Source organism: Vigna angularis, chromosome 1 (genome assembly GCF_016808095.1).
Source record: "Vigna angularis cultivar LongXiaoDou No.4 chromosome 1, ASM1680809v1, whole genome shotgun sequence".
In the NCBI taxonomy this organism is placed as follows: domain Eukaryota; kingdom Viridiplantae; phylum Streptophyta; class Magnoliopsida; order Fabales; family Fabaceae; genus Vigna; species Vigna angularis.
Genome location: NC_068970.1, coordinates 62093020 through 62116459, shown reverse-complemented (window position 1 = coordinate 62116459; position 23440 = coordinate 62093020). Strand labels below are relative to the sequence as shown.

The following is a 23440-nucleotide window of genomic DNA, read 5'->3' as shown; positions in this document are numbered from 1 at the left end:
AAGTTACAAGATTGCGTCATCTCAGAAATAAATCAATATTATAAGAGAGTTTTTAGAACACTAGTGAAGAGCATAAAAGAGAACGACAGATCAAAAATTACACATCAAAATTGGATTCGCTGGCCAAACCTTTGCAAGATTCCATTCCAATCAACAACTTAATTACACATTGATATAATAATATTAACAACAAAACGACTTCAAATATCAAACCTGCAACCTGGGTTCCTTCCTTTACTCCTCCGAGCTTGAATTAGGAGTAGATGAAGTTTCATCTTCTTGTGAATTTTCAATTTTTCTAAGACCCTCTCTGAGGCCCAACACAATGAACAAGTTAGTGAGAGTTAGAAGTGACTCAGCCCCGCCATGTAACCAGTCGACATTGGACAAAGAAGTTCCATAATGAACCTTCGCTGTAGTGAGAAACACAAATCACACGTCCATCTTCTTTAAACTGAGCACATTTTCAGTAAATTAACTTAAAACTCACCGTAAATTCCAGCAGGTACTGTTCAATTTTGCAGAGCCATGAAAAAAGGTTGAAAACATATGAAATCAGAGAGAGTAGTAGAATTACAGTAACAAAAGGGGCACAGACAGAGAGAGAGACTGACTTGTGGCGCCGACAAAGGCGAGCAAGAAGTAGAAGCCAAAGAGGGTGAGGTTTGGAGCAGTCTTGGACTTGGTAATGAAATATAAGAATCCGATATAAGGAAACAAAGAGAAGGCGAAAAGCTGAGAAGCGATGCTCTGGGAATCAATGGTGGGTGCCCATGGATCAACCGGTAATGGCAACCCGCACACGATCCCTCCTCTTTTTCCGTTACAAGGGTTCCATTTGGTGCTTCTTCTGAGGCTGTTTACGTTGTCCTTTTGCAGAAAGCTGGTTGGAGGGTTCAGAAAGTTGGGGGCTTTACAGAGGGATGCCAGAGGCAGGGACAACGACAACTTCATCGTACCAGCCATTTCGCTGCTCTCTCTTCTATCTCATCTCTTCCATCATGCAACACCCGCCACCGTTCAATATCGTAACTTGTTCCCCAAATGGGCTGGGCCCCTTTCTCAGTACATCAAACGGGTTTAGGCCCACCTTCCTCTAAAGCCTCAATCTCAGTCCAACACATTTTTTATGAAAAATAAAAAATTTAGTTCTACATCGAAATTAACACGTCATCAAACAGGAACGGAATTTTAGTTTTATTTGAGCCCTTGTATTTATATTCATTATAATAACATTTTTGACAACATTTTAACATGTTTATATCAGTTTTTGGTTTGTAAGAAAAATATCTTTTTAATAATTTTTTTTACAATACTTTTACAACAGTTTATGTGATAATTTGTGATGGATCGTTTCAAATATACAAACCAATAAAATAATGACGACATAATCTATTATAAAAAAATTGTTAACCTATTATAATTCTTTTATTAATTGATGCGGTTTTCCATCAAGTTCTTTTATTTTTTATTTTTATGTTATAATTGTTTAAATTGTGTTCAGATACGTATGTGGACTATTACTCATGCAAATTTAAAATGTATGAATGTCTTAATACATTAACACTTATATGATGTTGCGATATTTTAAAATAAAAAGAATCAAATTTAAAAAAAAGAAGCTAAAACTAACTAAATATTTCAATATATTAACTAGGAAGGACGATGTCGGACAAGTCATGTAACTAAAAAGAAATATAGATAACAACAATTTAGTTCATGCAAATTCTTTGAATATGTAATATTCAACTCAATAAAATTCTTTCGATATATAGATTAGATAAATCGGATTGAACATAATATTTTTTTATTTTAATGTTTTATGTTAATTCTTAATTTTATGTTCAGATATTAAATCAATTGACAAAACATCCATAACTAAAAAGAAAGATAAATTTGTGAGGTTCACAAATAATTTTATCTCTAACCATTATGATAACTTTCAACGAATTAGTCTATTTTACAAGTCTCTGCTTTCATCTTTACTTTTCAAAAGAAATTCATTTATAACTTTATCTACCACTTGTCCGCCATTATTCCATCCAACTAACATTGTTATACTGTTCCTTGAAAAAGTTAAGAAGTGAAAAAGAAAAAAAAAATGAAAAAAATAAAAAAATAAGATAATTATTTATTTATAATTCTTTTGTTTTATTTTTAAATTCAATATTAGTTTTTATTGATTACTATTAAATGAATAAAATTAAAAAAATTTATTAACATTTATTAATAAAATGTTAATGACGAAAATATTATATTATTTTAAGTCATTCTTTTGCACGATTCATTTGAAACATTAAAGACTGAAGAGGTATACTTTTTAAACATTATCTTTTTACATGTTTAGTCAACTTTTATTTTAAGTAGCTTTTGAATCAATTAGCTTGATGGATTATTCATATAACAAAAATTTTCATCTTTGATATCATTGTGTGCAAATATTCTTTGAACCAAACCCACTAAGTATAATTATGTGAGTCTCATAGAGTTAAATACCTACTCTTAGTTAAATTTTGCTAAATGTTAATTACATAAAAAAAATCACTATGTAAACCGTTTTAACAATGTCAAACGTGAACACATCAACAATTACGATTAATCTTTTAAATTAACTTTTTCTAAGAGTATTTTAATAATTATGGATAGACTTTTATCACATAAAATAAATTTGTCCATAAACTTAAATTTATTAATGATTTTTATTAATGAATTTTAAAATTTAAATTATTGATAGATTTTGTTGACAATTGATTCATTACTAAAACTTGTTGATAAATTAAAAATTGTATTGATGAATATTTTTTCTGTAATGTATATGTTTGTCAATTTTATTAGTGATGTATTCAATGATGACTTTTTTCAATAAATTTTGTCAATTATTTATAATTTCTATTATATATCAATATTTTTTTTTGGGTAAATTTGTTGATAGAATGAGTGAAAATTTTCATGTAAATTTTGATGAATGTCTTTTTATATTAAGGAAAGATGAGTGAAAACAATAAGAGAATAAAGAAGAGAAGACAAAGGAGGAAGAGAATGATGTGACAACGTAAATATGTCTGTGGAGAAGAAGGAAAGGAAAGAAAAAAAGGAATAAAAGGAATAGAAAAACAAATAAGAGGAGAAAAAGGAATTGGAGGTGGAAACAATGAAGACACTATAAGAATGAGAGGAGGAAATGAGAAAGTAAAAGAAGAAAAAGGAAAAAATTAGAGAAAGGAAGAAAAAAACTCATTGGGACATTTATCAACAAATTATATCAACGGTGAAATTTCAAATTAATAATATAGATTTATTGTAACATCCCAAAATATAGTCATTACCATAATCAGAATTAATTACATTAAGCTAATAAAACAGTGCAGTCTTACAAAACCGAACGAGCGTTAAAAGCCGAACGGCCAGAAGATACAGAAATAACGAACGCTTAAAACATACAAGAGTTCAGGGACGAACGGCTTTACAAAACTATAACCGAACGTCCACAAAGTAAACGTAACAAAACTAAAATACACGAGCGAGCGCTCTAAGGCTCGGCTTTAACTTCAACATCCACCAGGTTTGCGTCCTCCAAATTTTCTTCTTCTAGCACTTCTTCAAGTGACGCACCACCATCTGCTTACATCCACACGGATGATCATTGCAAGGACAGGACGAACGTACATATACAAGGTGACAACACAAGGAAAACGAAGGGTAAGCTTAAGTAATTTACATTCATACTTCAACATTTCTATTAAAACAACCACATAACTTCAATACATATATATATAACATCATTCAAAACGTAAATATATAAATACTAGACCGACTGTCCGGACTGTATGAATCTGTGTAGTTACAAGCGTCCTTGCACCCGAGTGGTGTAGTAACTGGGATACACCAAACAGCTGCCACTCGAGGTCAGTCCGTTCTTACGTCGCCCATGTTAACTTATGGACTAAGGACCTCCTGCCGTTCCCACACATGACATACTTCCTCTACATGAAGATAATATTCACGGAACATCAGGATGGACAACGAGTCTTAACTTATCCACAGTCATACTTTACCAAATTTAATATTCAATATACATCAGAGTCGTTCCTCCATGGAACGCTCGTTCAAATACCAAAATCATAATTTCACTTCTTATAGTGTTCGCACACCTTAATACTTCCTTTTATTTACATTTTCATTCTATGTTCCACTTCCATAAAAAGACGAGCGTTCAATCCTCTACACAGCGAGGACGAACGTCGAGAGTGAGACCGTGGGGTTTCTTTTCACAATAATAAGGTTGACGCTTTGAACATGACGAACGTTACTTTTGCTAGAATCAGTTGAATGAACCGACTCATAGCGATATAATATAAGTGTTTCAGAATAATTTAAAGACTTTGAACTAAATTCAAAAGGATAAGGATATAACCAGACGATTTATTTAGTACTCTAAGGACAATTGTTTAACAGGATCAACTTCCAGTCAATGACCGCAAGCAAATATTCATTTACTGAAAATTTTAGACGAACGCTATTTACGTACGTTCTGGAATCAAAGATATTGACGAGCGTTCGGTATAAGACCGTACACTTCTTAGGACGAACGCTAAGTATAAGACCGAGCGCTATTAGGACGAACGCTCAGTGTAAGATCGAGCGCTACTTTAAGACGAACGCTTGGTATAAACCGAGCGCTATTAGGACGAACGCTCAGTGTAAGACCGAGCGCTACTTAAGACGAACGCTCAAATAGCATTTCAAATGGGGACGCTCATTCTAAGACAGAATCCTTTCCAAATGAAAGAATTTCACTCTAAATTATTTTCCGAGAAACCGAACGGTATATGACCGTACGATGACGAACGTATTTTATCATATGACAGGATCATTATATTTCAGATTTTCATCTTCATCTAAGCTTAACATTTCTCATACGATTCATAATCTTATAATTTCCGTTTCATCATTTACTTCACATACTATATAGAATTCACATTAATAAATCATACTATACAAAAATCATCCAGTATCTAATTCATACGTATCAACCAGCGCATACCATATTCATTCATGCATAACAGCGATCGTTCAAGCATACTCAAACACAGCATACATCTCATACATTCTATTTCTATCATGCTCGCACACAATCATATACGTACGAATCAAATTATTAAGCTTCCCTTACCTGGATAGCAGTGTACTCCCAAATGCAAGGTTTTGGTTCGTCCTCTAACAGCGTTCTACCCTCAGGTTCACTCAACAACTTCCACTTAATCTAAAACACCAAAAATCAGAACAACTCGGACCTATAACCCATGCATGCAACCAGAACTACGGTTCGCATGAAACCAAAAGGACGAACGGTTAACGACGAGAACTTACCAGTTCCGATCCACATTTTGTTCGGTCCAAAAGGAAGATCACAGCTGGACGAACGTTCCTACGGTTCTGAAATGGAATTCGGAGAAAAGCTTGGTGAGTTACAGTAGAGAGAAGTTTGGGAGGTTCTAGAGAGAAGTTGGAGAAGATGAAGAGTTAAGGTTCTGAGGAAGAAGATGAGTGGTACAGGTGAGAGGAAGGGTTTTTCGAAAACTCATTTTGTTCAATCCACGTTCGTGCGGACGAACGTCTCCCAATCCGACACCTGTACACTCACTCTGACTTCAGAAGCTTCCAACGTGACAAGTGGCGTTCGTGCATGCAGCGGTTAGTGCGTTTTTAATGCACTGAACGTGTGACGAGGTGCATTTAAGGAAGCAGTCAGGTGACTCAGCAGTGCAATAAATACAGATTTGACACTTAATTATGGTTTAAATTTTCGAGATCTCACATTTATTAATGAAAATAATGGAAAATTTGCTATAATTGGTAATTATTGACTAATCTCATGATCTATTAATAAAATTTTGTTAGACAAATTTTACTGATGAATTTGTGATTATCCTTAAACTCAAATTATCAAAATATTTTTGTTATTATTTTTAATTTAATTTTATACTTTTGGTATTGGGTTTTATATTTATGTATTGGACTTACCTTAGATAGTTGTGATTATGTTAGGTAAAGTTTGGTTAATTTTGTTTGAAATTTGGTGGCACTTTTATATGGTCTTGAACTGGTAACACATCAATATAGTTTTTTTTCTTCTTCTGAGATCTCATTTGCTCACATTTTTGTTGACGTTGTGAGAATATTATTTTGACTAACAGAGTTATAATATGTTATAATAGCATATAACAGTTTTGAAAACAAAAAGTAAACTAAAATAAAAGAAATGGTTGCATTTACAAGACCAAGGTTTTGCACATTTTACTGTTTTAAGTAAGGGTAACATCAATATGACTTTTGTTTGAAATCCTGAATGCTTGAACCAAGCCATGAGAGTGAGTGTGCTAAACATTATGTGATTTGAGAGTCATTCTAGTTTTATGTACATTGATTTTTATCAAAGTTCTGAATACTTTTAAAATTAATTGAAACGTCAAATCCTTTCCATGTTTGCTAAGTGGATCTTGGTACAAAAGAACATTAACACTATCACCTTTTCACTCAATAAAGTAAGAAACTATTGACCAAAAATGAATCAGAAAACAACACGGAAATTAGACAAAAAACTTTAAATTGTTAGTAAAACCTCTCAACGGTTGAGAATGAAAAATTCTTCTTTCGCTCAACCAAATAGATCATTAGGTGATCTTCTATTATTCATATTAGTTTATTGATTTCGTGCTTAATGTTTGAGATTATTTAATCACTTAGTTTAATGTTATTAGGATTTAGAAGACTCTAAGTTCTACGAATAGATTTAGGATTGTTATTACAATAGGTATAATTTGATCATTAATTATTAACTTATAGTCCTTAGAAGTTTTATTTGTTTAAATTAATCCAATAATTATGAGGATAGGAATAATGTGTGTAGTAAAATTAAAGTTTCGAGTGGAATAATATAACGCAGCATTCATTTTCCTTGCTTTAAAAATCACACTATAGCTAATATGAATGCATGCTTGGTTTATTTTATTTTATTTTATTTATTTATTTGATCAAACGACTTATTTATTACACATCTACCTCTTCTCTTATTGTAGAATTTCCTTACGATGAAATTGTCGTTTTGTAGTTGAATATTTGAAAGTAACTTCTTCCGTCGTGCTCGGCCTTAAAATGGGAGCCCCACCACCCATTCATCTAAAATCCCAATCAAAAACCAAACGCGTCTCTCCTAGTTGACTCCAAACCCTAATCAATCACCAACACATAGAAATCATTATCCCTTTAATTTCATGGAGGAAGAACTTTCGACAATTATTTTATTAACAATAATGGCAAGTCACTTAAACAATTGCATCGTCAATTATCAAAACTTATAACATAAGCAGAAACCCACTATACACACGTTAATTGCTACGTTATTATGATATGAAATAACAATATACAACAATAATAAGTATAATAAATAACTATGATCATCTCAAGCACACGAAATACCGATAGCGGTGGTGGCCATAAACCTGTCCGACGCCGACTTTCTCACAAACGAAGCGATCTCCGGCGAAAGCACGGCCACCTCAAATTCCGGAAGCTCGGGAATCGTGGAGAGAACGGGTTCGGATTTGTCGTAAACAACGTAGAAACGATCTTTGTTGGAATATTTCTCTGCCACTTGGAAAGTAGTATTATTATTACTGGCAATAATACTGGTGGGGGTGGTAGACCTAGAACAAGAAGTAGAAGTCCTTAACTTGTTGCCGGACTTGAAGACAAATCGAAGGAGTTTCTGGAAGGTTCGAGAGATCTTGAAAGGCTTGTTGTTGGACATGATGGGTGGTGGTTGAGGATGAAGTTGAAGTGAGAGACAACGTTCGGGTAAATGAGACATGGAAAGGGTTTTTCTGTTTTTCGGGGAATTCGATATTGCCGTGTTCAGTTGGCGTTTGAAGGAGTTGAGCTCGAAGGAATCGTATAGGCTGCTGCCACAATCCCAAACGTTTCCCTTCGAAACTTGGTTAAGCTTTTCTTCTCTTGATTTTGATTTCTTCTCCATGTGTGTGTCCTTAGTTTCGGTGATGTTGGAACTATGTATATAGAATAAGGGAGATATTATGTATGAGATATGGATGAGAAAACGGAGAAGACGGTCGGAGAGAGTGACGTTTGACAACTTTTATGTGATGTTTGGTGAAGGATGAAACGCGTTAGTTATGACTTTGTGACTTGGAAAGTGAGGATTTTTATAATAATTAGGGTTTCATCTCCCAAGGACATTGACCACCATTGCCATTAAATCCGTGAGAACGCTTTTCTTTTTTCAATGTTTCTGTGCCAGCGTTGCATTGGGCAGATAACTAAATGAATGTACAATATATACACATAATGATGATAAGTGGGCAAGTATGGGACACTGGGACGTGGAATAAAAGTGGCCCCTTGAAATCTTGAATCATGTGTGTAACCATTGTGTCGTGTCATATTCATACCTACATACTTGGCTGTTTGCCATTGAGTACGACCTTGGATTAATTAATTTAGTCCAAAGTTTATTAAATTAATAATCATGTGGGTGCATGCGGTGGCATTGCTTATACTATGTGAAAAATCAACACGTAAAGTATTTGGTTTTCGTTGTTTTGTTGAAGTGCTTCTCCATGAAGACTGGAATTATCATGATCTCTTCAAGCATAATACATGTAAATTTTTTTAATTAGCAGATCCATATCGTGAGTTTTAATATTGTTGTTCGTTATTTTGAAGCACAAACTGTTATACACCTGTTCGTATCATAATGCATTTTCATCATAACTTGGTTTCTAAGTTTTTTGGAATTAATAAAGAACGTTTTGTTATATTTTATGTGGATCTTTGGGGGAATAATTTAGTTTTGATACACTACAAATGCATAAAGTTAATATAAGCTTGAGCTAATGCTATCTTTGACTTATGAAAAAAAGAACTAATAATTAACCTTTCTTACTTTTTTTTGTTGATTAAGAGATTGTCAAGTGTAGGTAATTTTTGGGAGTTGAAATCTGAAATGGCCACGTTATCGAATTTAGAAGGTTCAGTACGAAATAACCTTTAAGCATACGTGGAAAGATGCAAAACGCAGTTATCAGTTTCCAGGTGTATACTATAGATTGAGACTTTAGGGATGGAGAGAGTTGAAAGGGGGATGATGAATTCGTGATAAATGTGGCACACGGAAAGTGATAATTAATCTCAACAACTGAACGTGAAATAGTAACTTCATTTAATTTGAAGTTTGACTTGGATTATATAAACTCTGACAGGAAGTGCAGTTGGCTAACTTTGAGTAAAAAACTAAATAGATCATACTCATGGATATTTATTTTAGTAGAAGGTTATTGTTTTAAAATAACTTAGATATATATATAATAAATAAGTGTCCTTCATAGAAAAATCACTTTCACAAACCTACAACTTCTATGCATGGTTTAAACGAGTCTTCACCACTTACTATTTAATTAATTTGGGTTTAGTTGATAATAATCATCAAGTTAATGGTTTTAATTTTGATTAATATATCTCAATGACTTTCTTAAATTTTACTTATTATGTTGAATACATGCAAATATTCTAACAAATACTCGCTTTAAACTTTTAATTTTTTAGATATTCTTTTTCTTCTTTTCTTAGATAAATATGGATTGTATCCATAAAAAACACTATGTTACTCAAATAAGTTAAGTGCGTAATCATATGATAAATGTATTAATTAATTAAACATAACTCATTACCTTGTAAGAACGATAAATATGTATATAACATACACAAAAATATACTTGAATTATTTTCAAGTTATTAAAATACATACACTAAATTATTAAATACTTGAGTTAATATTATGTTTCCACGTATACATTTTGTTAAATTAAAAAAAAATCAAATATAGTGTTTCACAAGTCAAATTAAGAATATAACTCAATCATACTGACGCCATATCTCAAATTAAGTATTTGAATAGAATATTTTCTAATACCTGTTCGAATTAGATATTTTATCGAAAAATCAATTATTTATTTTTCATAAATCCTTCGGAAATTATAGATATAAATTATATAAAACTAAGGTGAAACAAAAATGTAATGCAATAACTCTAAATATTATCAAAGTTTGAAATTAGATATAAATTCTTAAAGATTTATTAGAATACATTAAATGACAGTGTAAAGGCATTTTACTTAAGATGATTTCTAATTTGATAACAGAACAAAACATTAACTCATAATGTGTCAATATTAAGCACTTTGCATTGAAGTTTTAAACATAATTTTTTTCGTTAACGGGTTTATATTTTACTTTTGATGTGATTTATGCCCAAAATCAAACTCTAAACAATTTGTAACCAGTTCGCAAATCTTGGAGGTCAAACAGAGAACCAATTAAACAGATTGTAAGGTGATTTCGGTTGATTGGATCTTGCCAAATGTACCCATATAAGAATACTTGCAATTTTCATCTCCAACTCCGATTTTACTGGATATGCTAGTGTGGGCTTTAGAACCCGGTAACATTACAAGATAAAGGTCCTTTCTTTTTGTAACCATTTTTTACCTTCCCACATTTTTCTTGCACATTCTAATCCACCACCACCGGGAATGGATTCTCTACTATTTTCTTAAATAAACTTTTGTTTGTTATTTTGAAATTTACAAGCTCTCATGAGATTAGTGCATGTTACATGTTTCACAACTTGAAATAACTTTTGGTCAATCCACAACATCACTGCTGAATAGCTTAAACTGGTTGGCATCAAGAACCAATTTCCTTATGGAAGAGAATGCACCCATGATTCCAGCACCCGTGAACACCACTATAATTGAGAGGTTGATCCAGTAAGTTAAGGATGATTTTGGAGGCTTGTATGTCATGTTGTACATAAGCATCGGCAGAATGAAATCCAAAGGGATGAAACCAACAGCACCAACCACACCGTTGATGTCTCCAAAAAATGGCAACATGGCTGCCAAAAACCCACAGCATATCGTGTAAATTGTTCTGAGAATAATGCGAGGAATGAGATTTCTTTTGGAAAACATCCCCTGCCTCACATCAGCTGATTTCTTCTCCATTATCTCATAAGCAACTTGAGAATAAACCTGTCATAATAATATTGGGACAGACATTATTAAACCTTTGCTCATGACAGTTTTGTTCATGCTAGTTCATTAGAACATTAGTTTGCTGATTTTTGTAATAACTACTTCAAATGGTTAACATGTTTACACCACATAGTCAATCTCCACATGACACTGCCAGCTTTTTTAGCATACAAAGGTTGATGAAGATTGGCCATAATATTACTGATTTGAAACTATGTAATAATTTCTCTGTATTTAAAGTGGTTTTTAATTAGTTGACATGGATAATATATCAAAATTAAAGTCTTTGTTGCCCCTAAAATCAAGAGAAGGAACAAAATCAAATAGAATTTTCGGTGATTGCTCAATCCTTGTCAATTGCCCTTTCCATTTACAGAGAGCTTACCAGGCCAATGGCAAAGAGCTGAAGAAGAACAAAGGTGATTGCAAGTGCAAGAACCCAAGTTGGGGCCAAAGAAGGTCCACTATCTGGTAGCAGACTCTTTAAAATGTTTGAGTTGGATTTGTTTCCAAACACCCAATATCCAGAAACTGCTGCAGAGTAGAAAGTAAAAAAAATTGCTGTATAACACATAATAAGGCCTTTTACCATCTTCCCAGTGGCAGGGGGAGCCAGAGTTGCCTGTATTTGCAATGACAAGGTCAATGAAACATCCAAACAAATTATCTAAACTTTGAAAGAGGAACATTAGGTACTTGTATCTCGGGTAATATGCCATTCCCAAATATTGCTGCAAGTATGGAGAGGGACGTGAAGGCACTGAAGGTCCTTGCAGACTTCTTAGGTTCTAAAGAATAGTCTCTTGGAGGGGCATTTTCTGAAGTACCTGCAACATTAGGTTGGAGTTTTCTGACTTCATTACCTTTGTGAGAACTTAAACATTCAGCAATGTTTTAGTTAAAATTCTATTATTGTCTAGTTAGCATTTGACATCAAATTCTAAATTGTTTCAAAGTAACAGCAATGTACAGGGTCTGTACAATTACATTATAGTGTCTACCAGAAAGACAAAATGACTGCTAGTAAAATTCAAGTTCAAAAAAGATGTTCAAAACACTCCTTATGTTGGCCATTTAGTTAAAAGAAGAAGGGTCCAAGTGAATTGAGTGAGAAGTATTTAGCACAAGTATTATGCAATCCAATTGCAGAATTATGATTTCAAATGTTTGCACTTGTAGTAAAAGTGTAATCAAGGGAAAATAATACCTGCATGAATACAGGCAACAACCACGAGTAGGGTATAGCCAAGGGCGAAAAGTAGTGAACACAAGTTGATGTGTCGCAGGGAATGGAAAGAAGGAAGCTGAGATAAAACTATCATTACCACTGTCACCATTGCTATAAAGTGGTACAATTTGAGGGATCCATGAACTGAAATATTGGAGTACATGATCTTCCACGACAAAAAAAAAACAGTCAATAAATTTTTCAAGTTAAAAATTAAAAAAATGAAATACTTATGCCTTGTTTATTTGAAGGGATTTGGGGAGAGTAATGGAAGGAATTTGAGAGGATTTGAAGATAAATCTTTTTGTTGTTTATTTGAATGAATTTGGAAGTAAATTAGAGTGTATTTGGAAGTAAAATTTCTGAGAATTAGTGTAGAATTTTATTGACGTGACAGATTAAAAAAATTTACTTCTAAATTCATTCTCATTTATGTCCAAATTCACTCAAATAAACAATAAAAAACTTTATCTTCAAATTCTCTCAATTACTCTCTCTCAAATTCATTCAAATCAACAATGCCTAAAAGTTGACACTGATATTTAATACTTCCAATAATCATATTCTCTTAAAGCAAAATACGCAGCAACAGTAAAAGATAATGCAGAAAAGGATCATTCTAGAGTTATCGTTTCAGGCCAAAATGCATATCATTATGACGTGTGAACAAAATTGCCTTCATGAACCAAAATTTCAATCTTTCGATGAGCAGAATGCGTGACTCAACAAATCACAATCATCTTCCTGTTGCGATTGCACCCACTTAACTCTTAGTGAAAAAAACAGTTCAATAATCTGAAATTATTGAATTTGTACATTATCATTTTTCTCTCTCTTCCTTCAATGAAACTTTGTTATTTTCTCATTGACTACCCTATTGGCCTTTTTCAGTTTGTCTCACACACTCTAACTCAACACTTCGGCTAGACCCAACCATGGTTTAGGTTGAGTTTAAGTTCTGAGTGGAAATTTCCATGAGTACTCATCCTCTTAACACTTTAGATGGTACATTTTTATATATGGGAAGTTGGGATCAGTTCAATAACTTACGTACGAGTTAAGAACTCTAAAACAAAATCCAAAATAGTTAGTGACTTAACGTTTTCGAGTGCATAATTGAAAATTTGCTGAAATGCTAGGCGTGAAAGAAAAAGGAATAAAAGAGCAATCAGATGGGAGTAAACGAAACTCATTGGTATATAATAACACCAAGTATACATAACTACAAGCAGTTGCTATCATTGGTATAGTCTTTATAGTTTCTTTATATAATAATAAATATAACCTCAAGGCATTCACCCGCAAGCAAGATTGCTCCAACGCCAACGCCAGTGTTGATTGCCGTTTGAATGAAGATTACAAAATAAAACATCCATCCTGACCCTGTTACAAATTAATACATCTTTTATAATCTTACAAAAATTAATAACAAAAATACATAAATTGTATACCTTACATACACCTATGATGTAACCTCAGAAAATCTTATAGTCTCAATTTTTATTTTAAGGAACCAAAAATATAGAAAAAAAAACTTGTCATACATTATTTTGAGGTATAAAATTTATTGTTTTTTTTTTGAGAAAAAATGAAAAGAATTCAGTTGAGTAATAAAAAATATGTGTGGGTAAGGGATGGATATATGACTCTGGAAAGTCTTCACAGGTAAAGACCAAAATATAATAAAGTGAATCAGAGCAAAATTTCATTTAAAAATTGTAGACACTATATTATCTTAAATTTTCTCATTTGATCTCATAAAGAAATTTCAATTTGATACAAAGATAATATCTCACCAAACTGGATGAGTGTGCAAATTCGGGCCACAAGTATTTTTGTGAGCAAAACTTATTTGTACAAATTTGTGTAAATTAACTAAATATAGCCCGAAATTTCGCACCCAAATAAAAGAAACAAAACAAAAGGCCTTAAAATACTAAATAAATAATATCAAAATGTATTATTTGTCTTCAAAATTAAAAAAAAAAGTTTGACTGAAAACTACCAAACTAAACTTATTTAATCATAAATGTTTCAACTCGTACATCACAACTGTCAAATAACGTATAAAACTATAATTATATATATATATATATATATATATATATATTAAATATTATCTAATAATGTAGTAATGGTCAACCTAATGAATTAAAATCAATGATACTCTCTCTTTTTTGAATGTCTCAAAATTCAACAAGCAATAAAGATATTTAAATGAATATAACCTAAAAGATATGGATATAATTTACTTTTAACAAATAGGGGAAAAAAATCCCATAAAGAGAGAGAGAAAGGGGAAAAAATCCCATAAAGAGAGAGAGAAATCCACCACATAGAATATAAAGAATAAAACTGACAAAATATAAGAGTTAAAACTCTTATATTAGTTCACCATTAAGATCATTTTAAATTGGTCAGAAATCTCTCTTTATTTAAATTAAAATGTTTGTACATAAGCAATCATTTTAACTAAGAACCTCACAGTTCAAGCAAAGATTATTAATAAAAATTAATAGACTGTACAACATATAAAAAGAACATTATTCTGCAGATAAAAAAAACATTCAAAATTTGTGTTTTATAATTTTTAATAAGAATCGGTGTCATAATCTTTTTATATGGTTAGCTCAAATCCATTAGTGCTCAACCTCAATTTCATCTAGAACTTTCAGGTAAGTATTAAAAAAATAGATATATCATGTGGAGTGAACGTTTAACATCTCAACGGAAAAGAATTTAAAAGGAAATGATTTTAGTATTGAAAAAGTCAACAAGAGAATTACTAAGGAAAAAAATCTCCACAATCAAGAAAAATGAGGGAGAAACAATAAAGACATGGATATGACAAGATTAATTAAAACGAAGTCGACATAAGAAAAAACAAAAATGTAGATAAATTGCACAAAGAAATTCTTATAAATTAATCACCTAAAACATCAGCTGCTAGTTCTCGGAAACGGATGTGTCGGCGACCGGATTTTTCACAGTAATCGAGAACTTTGGACATGAGGAAATAGGAGTAGAAGGTAACAACTCCCATGGTCGTTAGGCACAAGAATCCAAGTCCCCACCCTAATCCTCGGAACGCGTAAGGCAGAGTCAGAATTGTTGGTCCGACGATCGCAGTTGTTAGGTGGAACCCCGCGTGCCACCACTGACCTGTCAATTGTTGAGTTCTCGGAGACTTTATAAGCCATGCATGGATGTGGTGGCTACTTTGGTTTAGCAGAAACCAATACTATTTAAATTCATGAGTTCTGATGTTAATGGTTGTTGAATCGGAGTTATTTACCTTTGGATTGGAGAACGAAAGCAGCTCCGGCATCTGCATCCTCGTCGTGGCGGTTATGGATATCGGCTTTTGGTGGTTCCGTCATGGATGAACTGCCGTGAGTTATTAACTAAGGAAGAACTAGAATGAAAGCTATACGTGAGTGGGTGTCTGTATATATATTAGGTCAGTTGCTACCCTATTAATTTAAATTAATTTGTTCTGTAGTTTTTTTTAGATAAACATTATTTAAGATGAAAAAACTATTATTATTTAAAATAGGATAAATAATTAATGAAGTAGGATATATTTTGTTTTCATTATAATAAAAAATTAAAATTAAAATATACATTTTTAATTCAATTAATATTATTTGAATTTTGAGTTAAAATGATTGGATATGTAATATTTATTAATTTCTATATGTATTTATTAAAATAAAAATTAATATTATGTGTAATTAATTTAGAAGAAATTATTTTCTGTTAACATCATGTAATGTATGTGAAAACTTTGTAAAATTAGAGATAAATTTAAACCTAAAACATGGTAACATAACATTAAGCAGATTAATAAATTAATTATGCATATAGAATAGATCAAATATGTAAAGATTCATAAATATATACTATAAATAACACAGTTCACAAAATAAGTTAATTATATTTATTATTGTAACCTGTTGTTGACGTATATTTTTATTCAATTTCAAAATATTTTTTTATAAATATCTCTTGAAAGTCACATTTGATCTTGTTGAAACATTTAAATTTACACGTTAAAAAATGTTGTGAAGAGTTATTCAACTGGTCTTTGTATAGTATTTTCAATCCTGTAACAATCATTAAAAAATTTTCTATCCAAAAAAATAATTTATTTTTTTGAAAGTTTAAAAGTAATTTTGTTATAATTAAGATATTTAAAAGAAATTTATTTATATTAATTAGATTCACTTTCCAATGTATTTATGTATTTTAGTAACGCTACAGTTAATAATTAAGATATTTAGTGCTTAATTAATTGATATTATGACAGCAAAGGAAAATGTTTGCTTATGGGTAAAAAAAAAGAGTTTACAATAAATAAATATATTGTTAGACTTATGGATCCCTTGTTTTTGAAAATATTTATTATAAACGTTATCCTTTTATAGTAAAATGATGTAAAAGTGTTAATATGTATTTTGTTAAAAATAAAATTGTAACTCAAACTCAATTTTATAAAATTTTTATCGTGTCATTTACATTTTAATTCAATAATAATAATTTTTCTAATTCATAGTTCTGCCGTAAAGTTTTAATACAAGTTCTATTTTTCAATGATTGGCGTATGAAAACTAGGTTGCACGCCATTGCACTCTCATAAAGTTTAGTTGGAAAGTGACGGAGTATTCCTTGTTTGTTGTTGTGTACACACTTTCCAAATGTGTTGTCTTTCAGATTAAAAAATTAAACAATTAAAAGACAATATTATTTTTATTTTCACTCTAAATATATTAAGTGTTAATATATTTTTATGCCCATGAATTATTTTTAAATTAAATAGTTCAAGCTATGGAATGGGTCTATCCAAATTAGAAAACTTTTCTTATTTTCCTCGTTTCAACTTCTCATAAAACCACATTAAACCAAGTTGTCACACAGTCTGAATGTAGATGTTTGATTTGACTAAAATATTGGTGTCTTTGAAAACCTAGAAAAGAGTCCACATTTGATGCTAAAAAACAATATTATAAAAAATGAAAAAAAAAAGTTAATTGTTTGTGATTAGGCATCTGGGTAGGCGCACCCTAGAGACATCATGTTACAGAGGATAGCCAGAGGTGATCATAAAAGGCAATGAATTGCATTGAAAGAGGCACTGCACAGCAACACTCATAGAAAAGTCAAAGGTTATTATTAGCATTTATGGCTCATGTTTGTTGAAAGGCCTTACTCAGTCAGATACTACCTCTCCCAATCTATTCAATGTCAACAGATAATCTTAAATAAATGAGTTGCTTTGGAAAGTGATATTCCACATGGGTGATCACAGAGCAAAAAACTGCTAATTTCCATTTTGTTTCTTGGAAGAGTTAACTTGTAAATTGTAATACCACAAACATTTAAATTTCTAAGCAAAACATGATTAGGGAACCTAAGTTTGTTAACAAATGAAAAACAGCATGAATCGCGAAGAGATCAACTGGGTCGTGCATGGTTATGAAATATTGCCAGGAGTACTTTTATATCTTAAAATGAACCAGACATGTTAAGAAATATTGCCAGTAGTACCTTTATATCTTAAAATGAACCAGACATGATTGTTGGATTTTCTTTACAACTAAACTTTAAAGATAAGCATTATTCAATACAATTTGAACATGCACAAGGAGAATTTTTTTTTCTACATTCATTATTCGGTTTTTGCAGGAAGAGATTTGTTGTATTCCTCCATCTCCTTCTTGTACAAGTCCATTGCATCAGAAGCTTGGCTATTCCAGAATTGCCTATCTTCCTCACTCAGTTCCTAATCAATGATAACAAAATCAAAATTGAACTGAGTGTTCTAAGCAAAACCAAAATAAAATGTGCACGGCTATGCTGCAAATACATACCTTCCACTTCAATGAGACAAGTGCATTAAGGGTTGATGTGTTGATTCCTGGTCTTTCATCTTGTAAAGTTTTCCTTGCTTCTTTGCTGCTCACAGAATAAAATTTCAACTCACTACAGCACCCATAAATAAATACTTTCTCAATTTAGTTTAACTTGCAAGTTGAAGATACCCGAATAGGATGAACGATGATGGAGGCCTCTTAGGCCTATTTGGATCAGAATTCTTTTCTTCCTTATTTTGTTTCTTCTTCTGAAGATTCTGTTTAGTTTTCTGCAACAGGATGATTAGCATCAGTAAAAATACAAGGTGGGTAATAAAAAAATGAAGAACAAGGGTTTCAAACTGAAAGAGAACAGAAGAAAAAGAAAATACCTTGATTATATTATCAGTTTTCTCCTTCTTCTTCAGCAGTTGCAAGGCTTCTTGTTTCTGAAGTTTCATATGCTCCTCCTCCTCCTTCATGAGGTGGGCAGCCTCCTCATCTTTCTTCTGCTTATACGCCTCCATTTCTAAAGCATATTTCTCCTTGTTCTTCTTTGCCATCTGAGGGTTACAAGACAAGTTGTAATAAATAATTAATCATTTAGAGTTGACAGACCAAATGAACAAAACCTCTCATAGAGTTGAGAGACCAAATGAACAAACCTCTTCATAGGGTTTCTTTTGTTCCTCTGTTATGTTTTTCCACTCTTCGGCTGTGATCTTTGGAACCTGAGTAAAAGAAGTAACAATTTATGTGTTTTTTTTCTTTAGAAAAGAGTCATGGTTAATGAACAAAAAATGGAAAAAAGCACTCGCAATTACCTCCAAGAAATTCTTGTTTTCAGCGAGAAGAGCTGCTCGCCTATCATTGGTGAACAAGAAATAAGCAGACATGGGGTGCTTTGGTTTCAATGGATCCTTCTCTTTCCTGGGAAGATCCAATACGAACATCAATAACCAGACAAGTTACGAAGAGAAGTAATATGCACAAACAGCATTGTAAATGGTCCAAGAGGGATTATTCAAAATTTACTTGTTCTTCTTGGTTTCTTTTTCTGCCCCTTGTTTGAATTGCATGTACTGTTCAAGCAATTCCATGGCAGTCCTCTGTTTCTGCTCTTCTTCAAACAACCTCATTGCCTCACTCTCACGCTTTTCCTTTGCAATCACTTGCAAATAAGCTTCTTTCTCAGCATGATATTTCTCCTCATAAGGCTTCTTCTCCTCTGCACTCACAGTCTTCCATTTAGCCCCCAACATGTTAGAAGTTTCCTTAAACTCTGCCGCTGGGTTCGTTTTCTTTATCTGCACCAAACACCAAAGACAGCAATACATTAAAACCATTGAATTCAGGCGAAACAAACAAAAGAAAAGAGAAAATAGAATTATTTCAAACAATAACTCGGTTTTACCTCATTCCATTGGTCTTTCATCCACAAAATATAAGGTGGAGAAGGTCTTTTCTTCTCAGAGCCGCCTGCTTTCTTCTTCTTGTCCTTCTTTGTTTCATTATCTTTCATCACAGGCAAATTCTACACACGTAGGAAGAGAAACACCCACATAAATAAATAAAAAGAAAAACACAGGAAGATAATAAAAATCAAACCTTTAGAAAAAGGATATTCAATCACAAAAAAGAAATAATACAATGGATCCCAATTATCCACAATTTTCTACAACATCAGCTATCCCTGAAAATATCTCTACAAAAGATGAACTGCACTCACCATAGTTGGTTTAAACTCCTTCAATTTCTGCAGTTTTTTCAGCTCAACTTGAAGCTTCTCTTGTTCACGGCCACGGTTTTGGAGCTCTTCGTCCTTCTGCTTCAGAGCTTCGTCTTTGGCCTTCAAAAGCTCTTCAGTCTTCTCCTTATCCAGGCGCATCTGCTGCAACATTTCCTGCATCTCTAGCAATTCTTTCTCAAAAGATTGCTGCTTCTTGGAATCTTGTTTCGACGAGGGTGAAATTGGAGTCGCTGAGGACTCAGAAACCTTACCGACAATGATGTTGGCCTCGTTTGTTGATGGGGTTTTGTCCTTCAGGACCCTTCTGCCCCTCCCCCTCTTCGTGGCTACAGGAACAACTGTGTCACCCATCGATGAAACAAAAGAACAGCGTGAAAGAGTTGTTTCTGAAAAATTGTTCTAAACAGTGAGTTTATTTGGGGACAGAGGACGAGGTCTTATGTAGGATAATTGGAGCAACGGTCGGAATTTTCAAATTTGAAAGATGGGGTGCGTCTCTTGATTTCTCTCTGATTTGACCGTTTTTACCATGTTTGGAGATATTTTGAATTTTTGAAAATCCACATAATTAATAACTATTAACTGGTAATTTTAAACCAGTAAGGTAACTATTTATTATTACAAACATAAAACTTATAAATGGATTACTGCTTGGATTTGAACCTTTGAAATGAATGGCTGTTGAAGAAAAAAACATCAATGGTACTTTTTTTTTTGTAAAATTGTTAACAACATGAGTTTGTTATTCCAAATGGGTCAGTCTTATTTATAATTTGTCTTATATTCGAAAAAACATTATTATTGAGCTTTGAGTGCTTTTATATTTTATTATTTTATTTTTCAAATCTATATAAAATAAATTCAAATTTATTAAAATTAAGAAAATAAATTAATCAATTATACAGTGACAAAAATAAAATTTTTGGTGTATTAAAAAACCAAAAAGATATTAATATTAATCTTATACACACAGCTGGAGTCCTAATGTCCAAATTGCTACACCACTTTCTCCATTTTATAGGAAAAAAAATCATAGATTTAATGATGACCTTTTTATCAGAAAAAATTACTTGTTTTAAAATTCCACTTCTTCATGTGACATACCCATTCGGTATGTTTAATGTATACTATTAATTTATTAATTTATACTGTTAATTAAAAAAAACCACTTTTTTAATATGTATTTTTTTTTAATTTTACTTTTTTAATTATTTTATAATGAAAAAACTATCTTTTTAATTTATTATTTTTTCAAATTCAAAAAATTATTTATTAGTGAAAACATATTATATGCATATCTGTTTTTTTTTTATGATGAAGAAATTTAATAAAATTATAGTTAGACAAATAAGTATAATTATTTTTTATAATTTTATTGTAGATCATTTTTATTTTTTAGGTAATTTTTTTATCATATATAATTACTTTAATTTAAAAAATGAAAAATTAAAAAAAAATAAAAAACATTAAATTTAAAGATAGAATGAGTAAGATCATTATTTAGTTTAGAAAATATTGCTTAAAAGGATAAAATGAACAAACAATTGTTTTAGTTAAAAAAGGTTATTTATTAAAGGATAAAATAAGTCATAAAATAATTTATCTGTATCATTATTTGTATCTAATGTTCTATCTATATCCATCCATCCATATATATATATATATATATATATATATATATATATATATATATATATATATATATATATATATATATATATATAATTTTCTTTTTCAATTTTACACTCTAAGTAATCATTATTTTAGATTAAAATTTTATCCTTCAAATGACAGTTAATTTAATTTTATTATTTTTTAATTAAAATAATTATGATATCATTTTATTCTTTTAAATTACAATTTATTTATATTCAATTATTTTTAATTAAAATAATTATCTATAATAAAAAAAAACACACATATTTGAGTTTTCACTAGTCTACATGTAAAGGGATTTTTTTATATACACATTCCATTTTCAATTTTGCTTTTAAGTAACAGTTGTTTTAAACTAAAGTAATTATATTTTATTTTTATCCGTTATATCATCGTTAATTTAAATTTAATTATGTTTTAATCATGAATATCTCTTCATTTCTTATATGTTTCAATCAGAACTTACTAATTAAAAAATAATAAAAATTAGTGTCTTTTCTTTCATTTGTTCCATTATAGTAAACTTGGATACCCAAAAAAAATATTCTAAATAAAATAAATATAAAAGAAAAATAAACAAAAAATGTATTTTAAATAAATAAAGTGAAATATTTAAATTCAAATAAGGTGTATAAGTCTGATTTAAATCAACAATTAGTTATATGGTATTATAAAAATACATATGAAACTCTTTTCTTTCTATTCTTCTCACAGAAGTTGTACTCCTTCCTTGAGAATTGTTTTCATTCTTTCTTTATAGTTTCATATTTAGATGGTTTCCTATTTGCTATTAGAATTATATTCATTTATTTCTAATAATATGTGCACAACTGCTTTATATACCTCCTTCATCCCACTCATTTTTAGATTATAAAGTATAAGTGTTCATCCAATTAATAAGAGAAAAAATTTATATAAGTATAGATTAACATTTAAAATAAATTAAAAGTTGTTATATTTTGCTAGAGGAAGAATTAGAATTAAGGTGTACAACTCTCTCAATTTAAGAGATTAAAGGGAAATACTAACAATATCCTGATTTCTAATATTTTCTCTCTTCTCATATGACCCAATTCATAACCAAAACATATCCTGATTTCAAATATCCCAACCACTTCTTGAAATCAGTTCATGTTTTCTTATTTTTCTCTCCTTCTACCAATAACTGAATTGTTTTCACTTGAAAGCCTTTATCAATTACCTAGGAGGCTTCTATGCTTAAAATTGTTTCCTTTTATTCTTGCGAATGTCATGAAAAAATTTTAAACCATTAACAAAATAACTTTTATGTACATGTGACGATAAAATAAATATAAATAAAAAATATCTGAAAAACTAACTTTTGGAACACTTGTTAACAATATATACATGAATAAAGAAAACTAAATATAAATAAAAAATATCAATGATAAAAATAAAATTAAAAACAATTTTAATAAGTTGCCTTAGGACCATAATTTAGTAAAACATACGCAATTAAAATATGGTTTTAGATATTAATTTGACAATAAATCAAGAACCAGCTGGTTATTAAATTATAATATTAGAGACTCATTTAATTTTTTTATACATTTAAGAATTATAGATTAAATATTTTTATTCATTCATGACTAAATAAAGAGCCTCACATATTTAAAGATTAAATCGATGATTAAGTCATTAACTAATGCCACAATTTTTCATTTGTTAGAATGTGGAGCTAACATACACTCAAGCCAAGACAAGAGAAAAATGTACAAAATTGGCCAAAACAACATAAAACTGAGCATCTGGTGGACAATTTAACATATTTTGTTGAATAAGAATAAATAAATACTAAATACTAAAGAAAAAGGGAGAGAGA

General features: G+C 30.9%; 4 protein-coding genes across 5 annotated transcripts; all 4 read right to left on the bottom strand.

Annotated features, from left to right (window-relative positions):
• Nucleotides 1-19: 19 nt before the first annotated feature.
• Nucleotides 20-1022, bottom strand: LOC108322969 (uncharacterized). Its single transcript, XM_017555290.2, has 3 exons — nt 615-1022; nt 491-508; nt 20-413 (listed from the first exon to the last, which is right to left on the bottom strand). The coding sequence occupies exons 1-3, from the start codon at nt 964-966 to the stop codon at nt 235-237; spliced, it is 549 nt and encodes a 182-aa protein (XP_017410779.1). The 5' UTR covers nt 967-1022; the 3' UTR covers nt 20-234.
• Nucleotides 1023-7002: 5980 nt separating this feature from the next.
• On the bottom strand, nt 7003-8296 carry LOC108322920 (uncharacterized). 2 transcript variants are annotated; one of them, XM_052871985.1, is made up of 2 exons: nt 7503-8296; nt 7003-7230 (listed from the first exon to the last, which is right to left on the bottom strand). In XM_052871985.1, the coding sequence occupies exons 1-2, from the start codon at nt 8033-8035 to the stop codon at nt 7176-7178; spliced, it is 588 nt and encodes a 195-aa protein (XP_052727945.1). In that variant the 5' UTR covers nt 8036-8296; the 3' UTR covers nt 7003-7175. The 2 variants fall into 2 exon arrangements, with proteins under 2 accessions (XP_052727945.1, XP_017410708.1); XM_017555219.2 differs by having other exon boundaries at nt 7480-8293.
• A 2165-nt stretch (nt 8297-10461) lies between these two features.
• Nucleotides 10462-15788, bottom strand: LOC108322885 (probable GABA transporter 2). The gene is made up of 7 exons (XM_017555172.2): nt 15635-15788; nt 15271-15501; nt 13625-13722; nt 12319-12505; nt 11808-11938; nt 11497-11733; nt 10462-11108 (listed from the first exon to the last, which is right to left on the bottom strand). Exons 1-7 carry the CDS (start codon nt 15717-15719, stop codon nt 10719-10721), a joined length of 1359 nt encoding a protein of 452 aa, XP_017410661.1. The 5' UTR covers nt 15720-15788; the 3' UTR covers nt 10462-10718.
• A 2021-nt stretch (nt 15789-17809) lies between these two features.
• Nucleotides 17810-20382, bottom strand: LOC108322911 (high mobility group B protein 6). Its single transcript, XM_017555208.2, has 9 exons — nt 19921-20382; nt 19606-19725; nt 19227-19498; nt 19016-19121; nt 18857-18922; nt 18584-18754; nt 18381-18481; nt 18210-18294; nt 17810-18121 (listed from the first exon to the last, which is right to left on the bottom strand). The coding sequence occupies exons 1-9, from the start codon at nt 20290-20292 to the stop codon at nt 18008-18010; spliced, it is 1407 nt and encodes a 468-aa protein (XP_017410697.1). The 5' UTR covers nt 20293-20382; the 3' UTR covers nt 17810-18007.
• Nucleotides 20383-23440: the final 3058 nt, after the last annotated feature.

Bases quoted from the DNA above. Each gene is read 5' to 3' on its own strand.
- LOC108322920 (XM_052871985.1), bottom strand. From the start codon at position 8,035: ATGGAGAAGAAATCAAAATCAAGAGAAGAAAAGCTTAACCAAGTTTCG. The intron at 7,231-7,502 runs GTTTATGGCCAC...GTGATTGATTAG, and splicing joins AGAAAGTCGGCGTCGGACAG to GGTTTGGAGTCAACTAGGAG.
- LOC108322885 (XM_017555172.2), bottom strand. From the start codon at position 15,719: ATGACGGAACCACCAAAAGCCGATATCCATAACCGCCACGACGAGGAT. The intron at 11,939-12,318 runs GTATTATTTTCC...CTAATGTTGCAG, and splicing joins TGTTGCCTGTATTCATGCAG to GTACTTCAGAAAATGCCCCT. The intron at 11,734-11,807 runs GTACCTAATGTT...TTGCAAATACAG, and splicing joins GCATATTACCCGAGATACAA to GCAACTCTGGCTCCCCCTGC.
- LOC108322911 (XM_017555208.2), bottom strand. From the start codon at position 20,292: ATGGGTGACACAGTTGTTCCTGTAGCCACGAAGAGGGGGAGGGGCAGA. The intron at 19,499-19,605 runs GTAAAACCGAGT...TGTTTGGTGCAG, and splicing joins TGAAAGACCAATGGAATGAG to ATAAAGAAAACGAACCCAGC. The intron at 18,295-18,380 runs GTATCTTCAACT...TTCTGTGAGCAG, and splicing joins TCATCGTTCATCCTATTCGG to CAAAGAAGCAAGGAAAACTT.
- LOC108322969 (XM_017555290.2), bottom strand. From the start codon at position 966: ATGGCTGGTACGATGAAGTTGTCGTTGTCCCTGCCTCTGGCATCCCTC.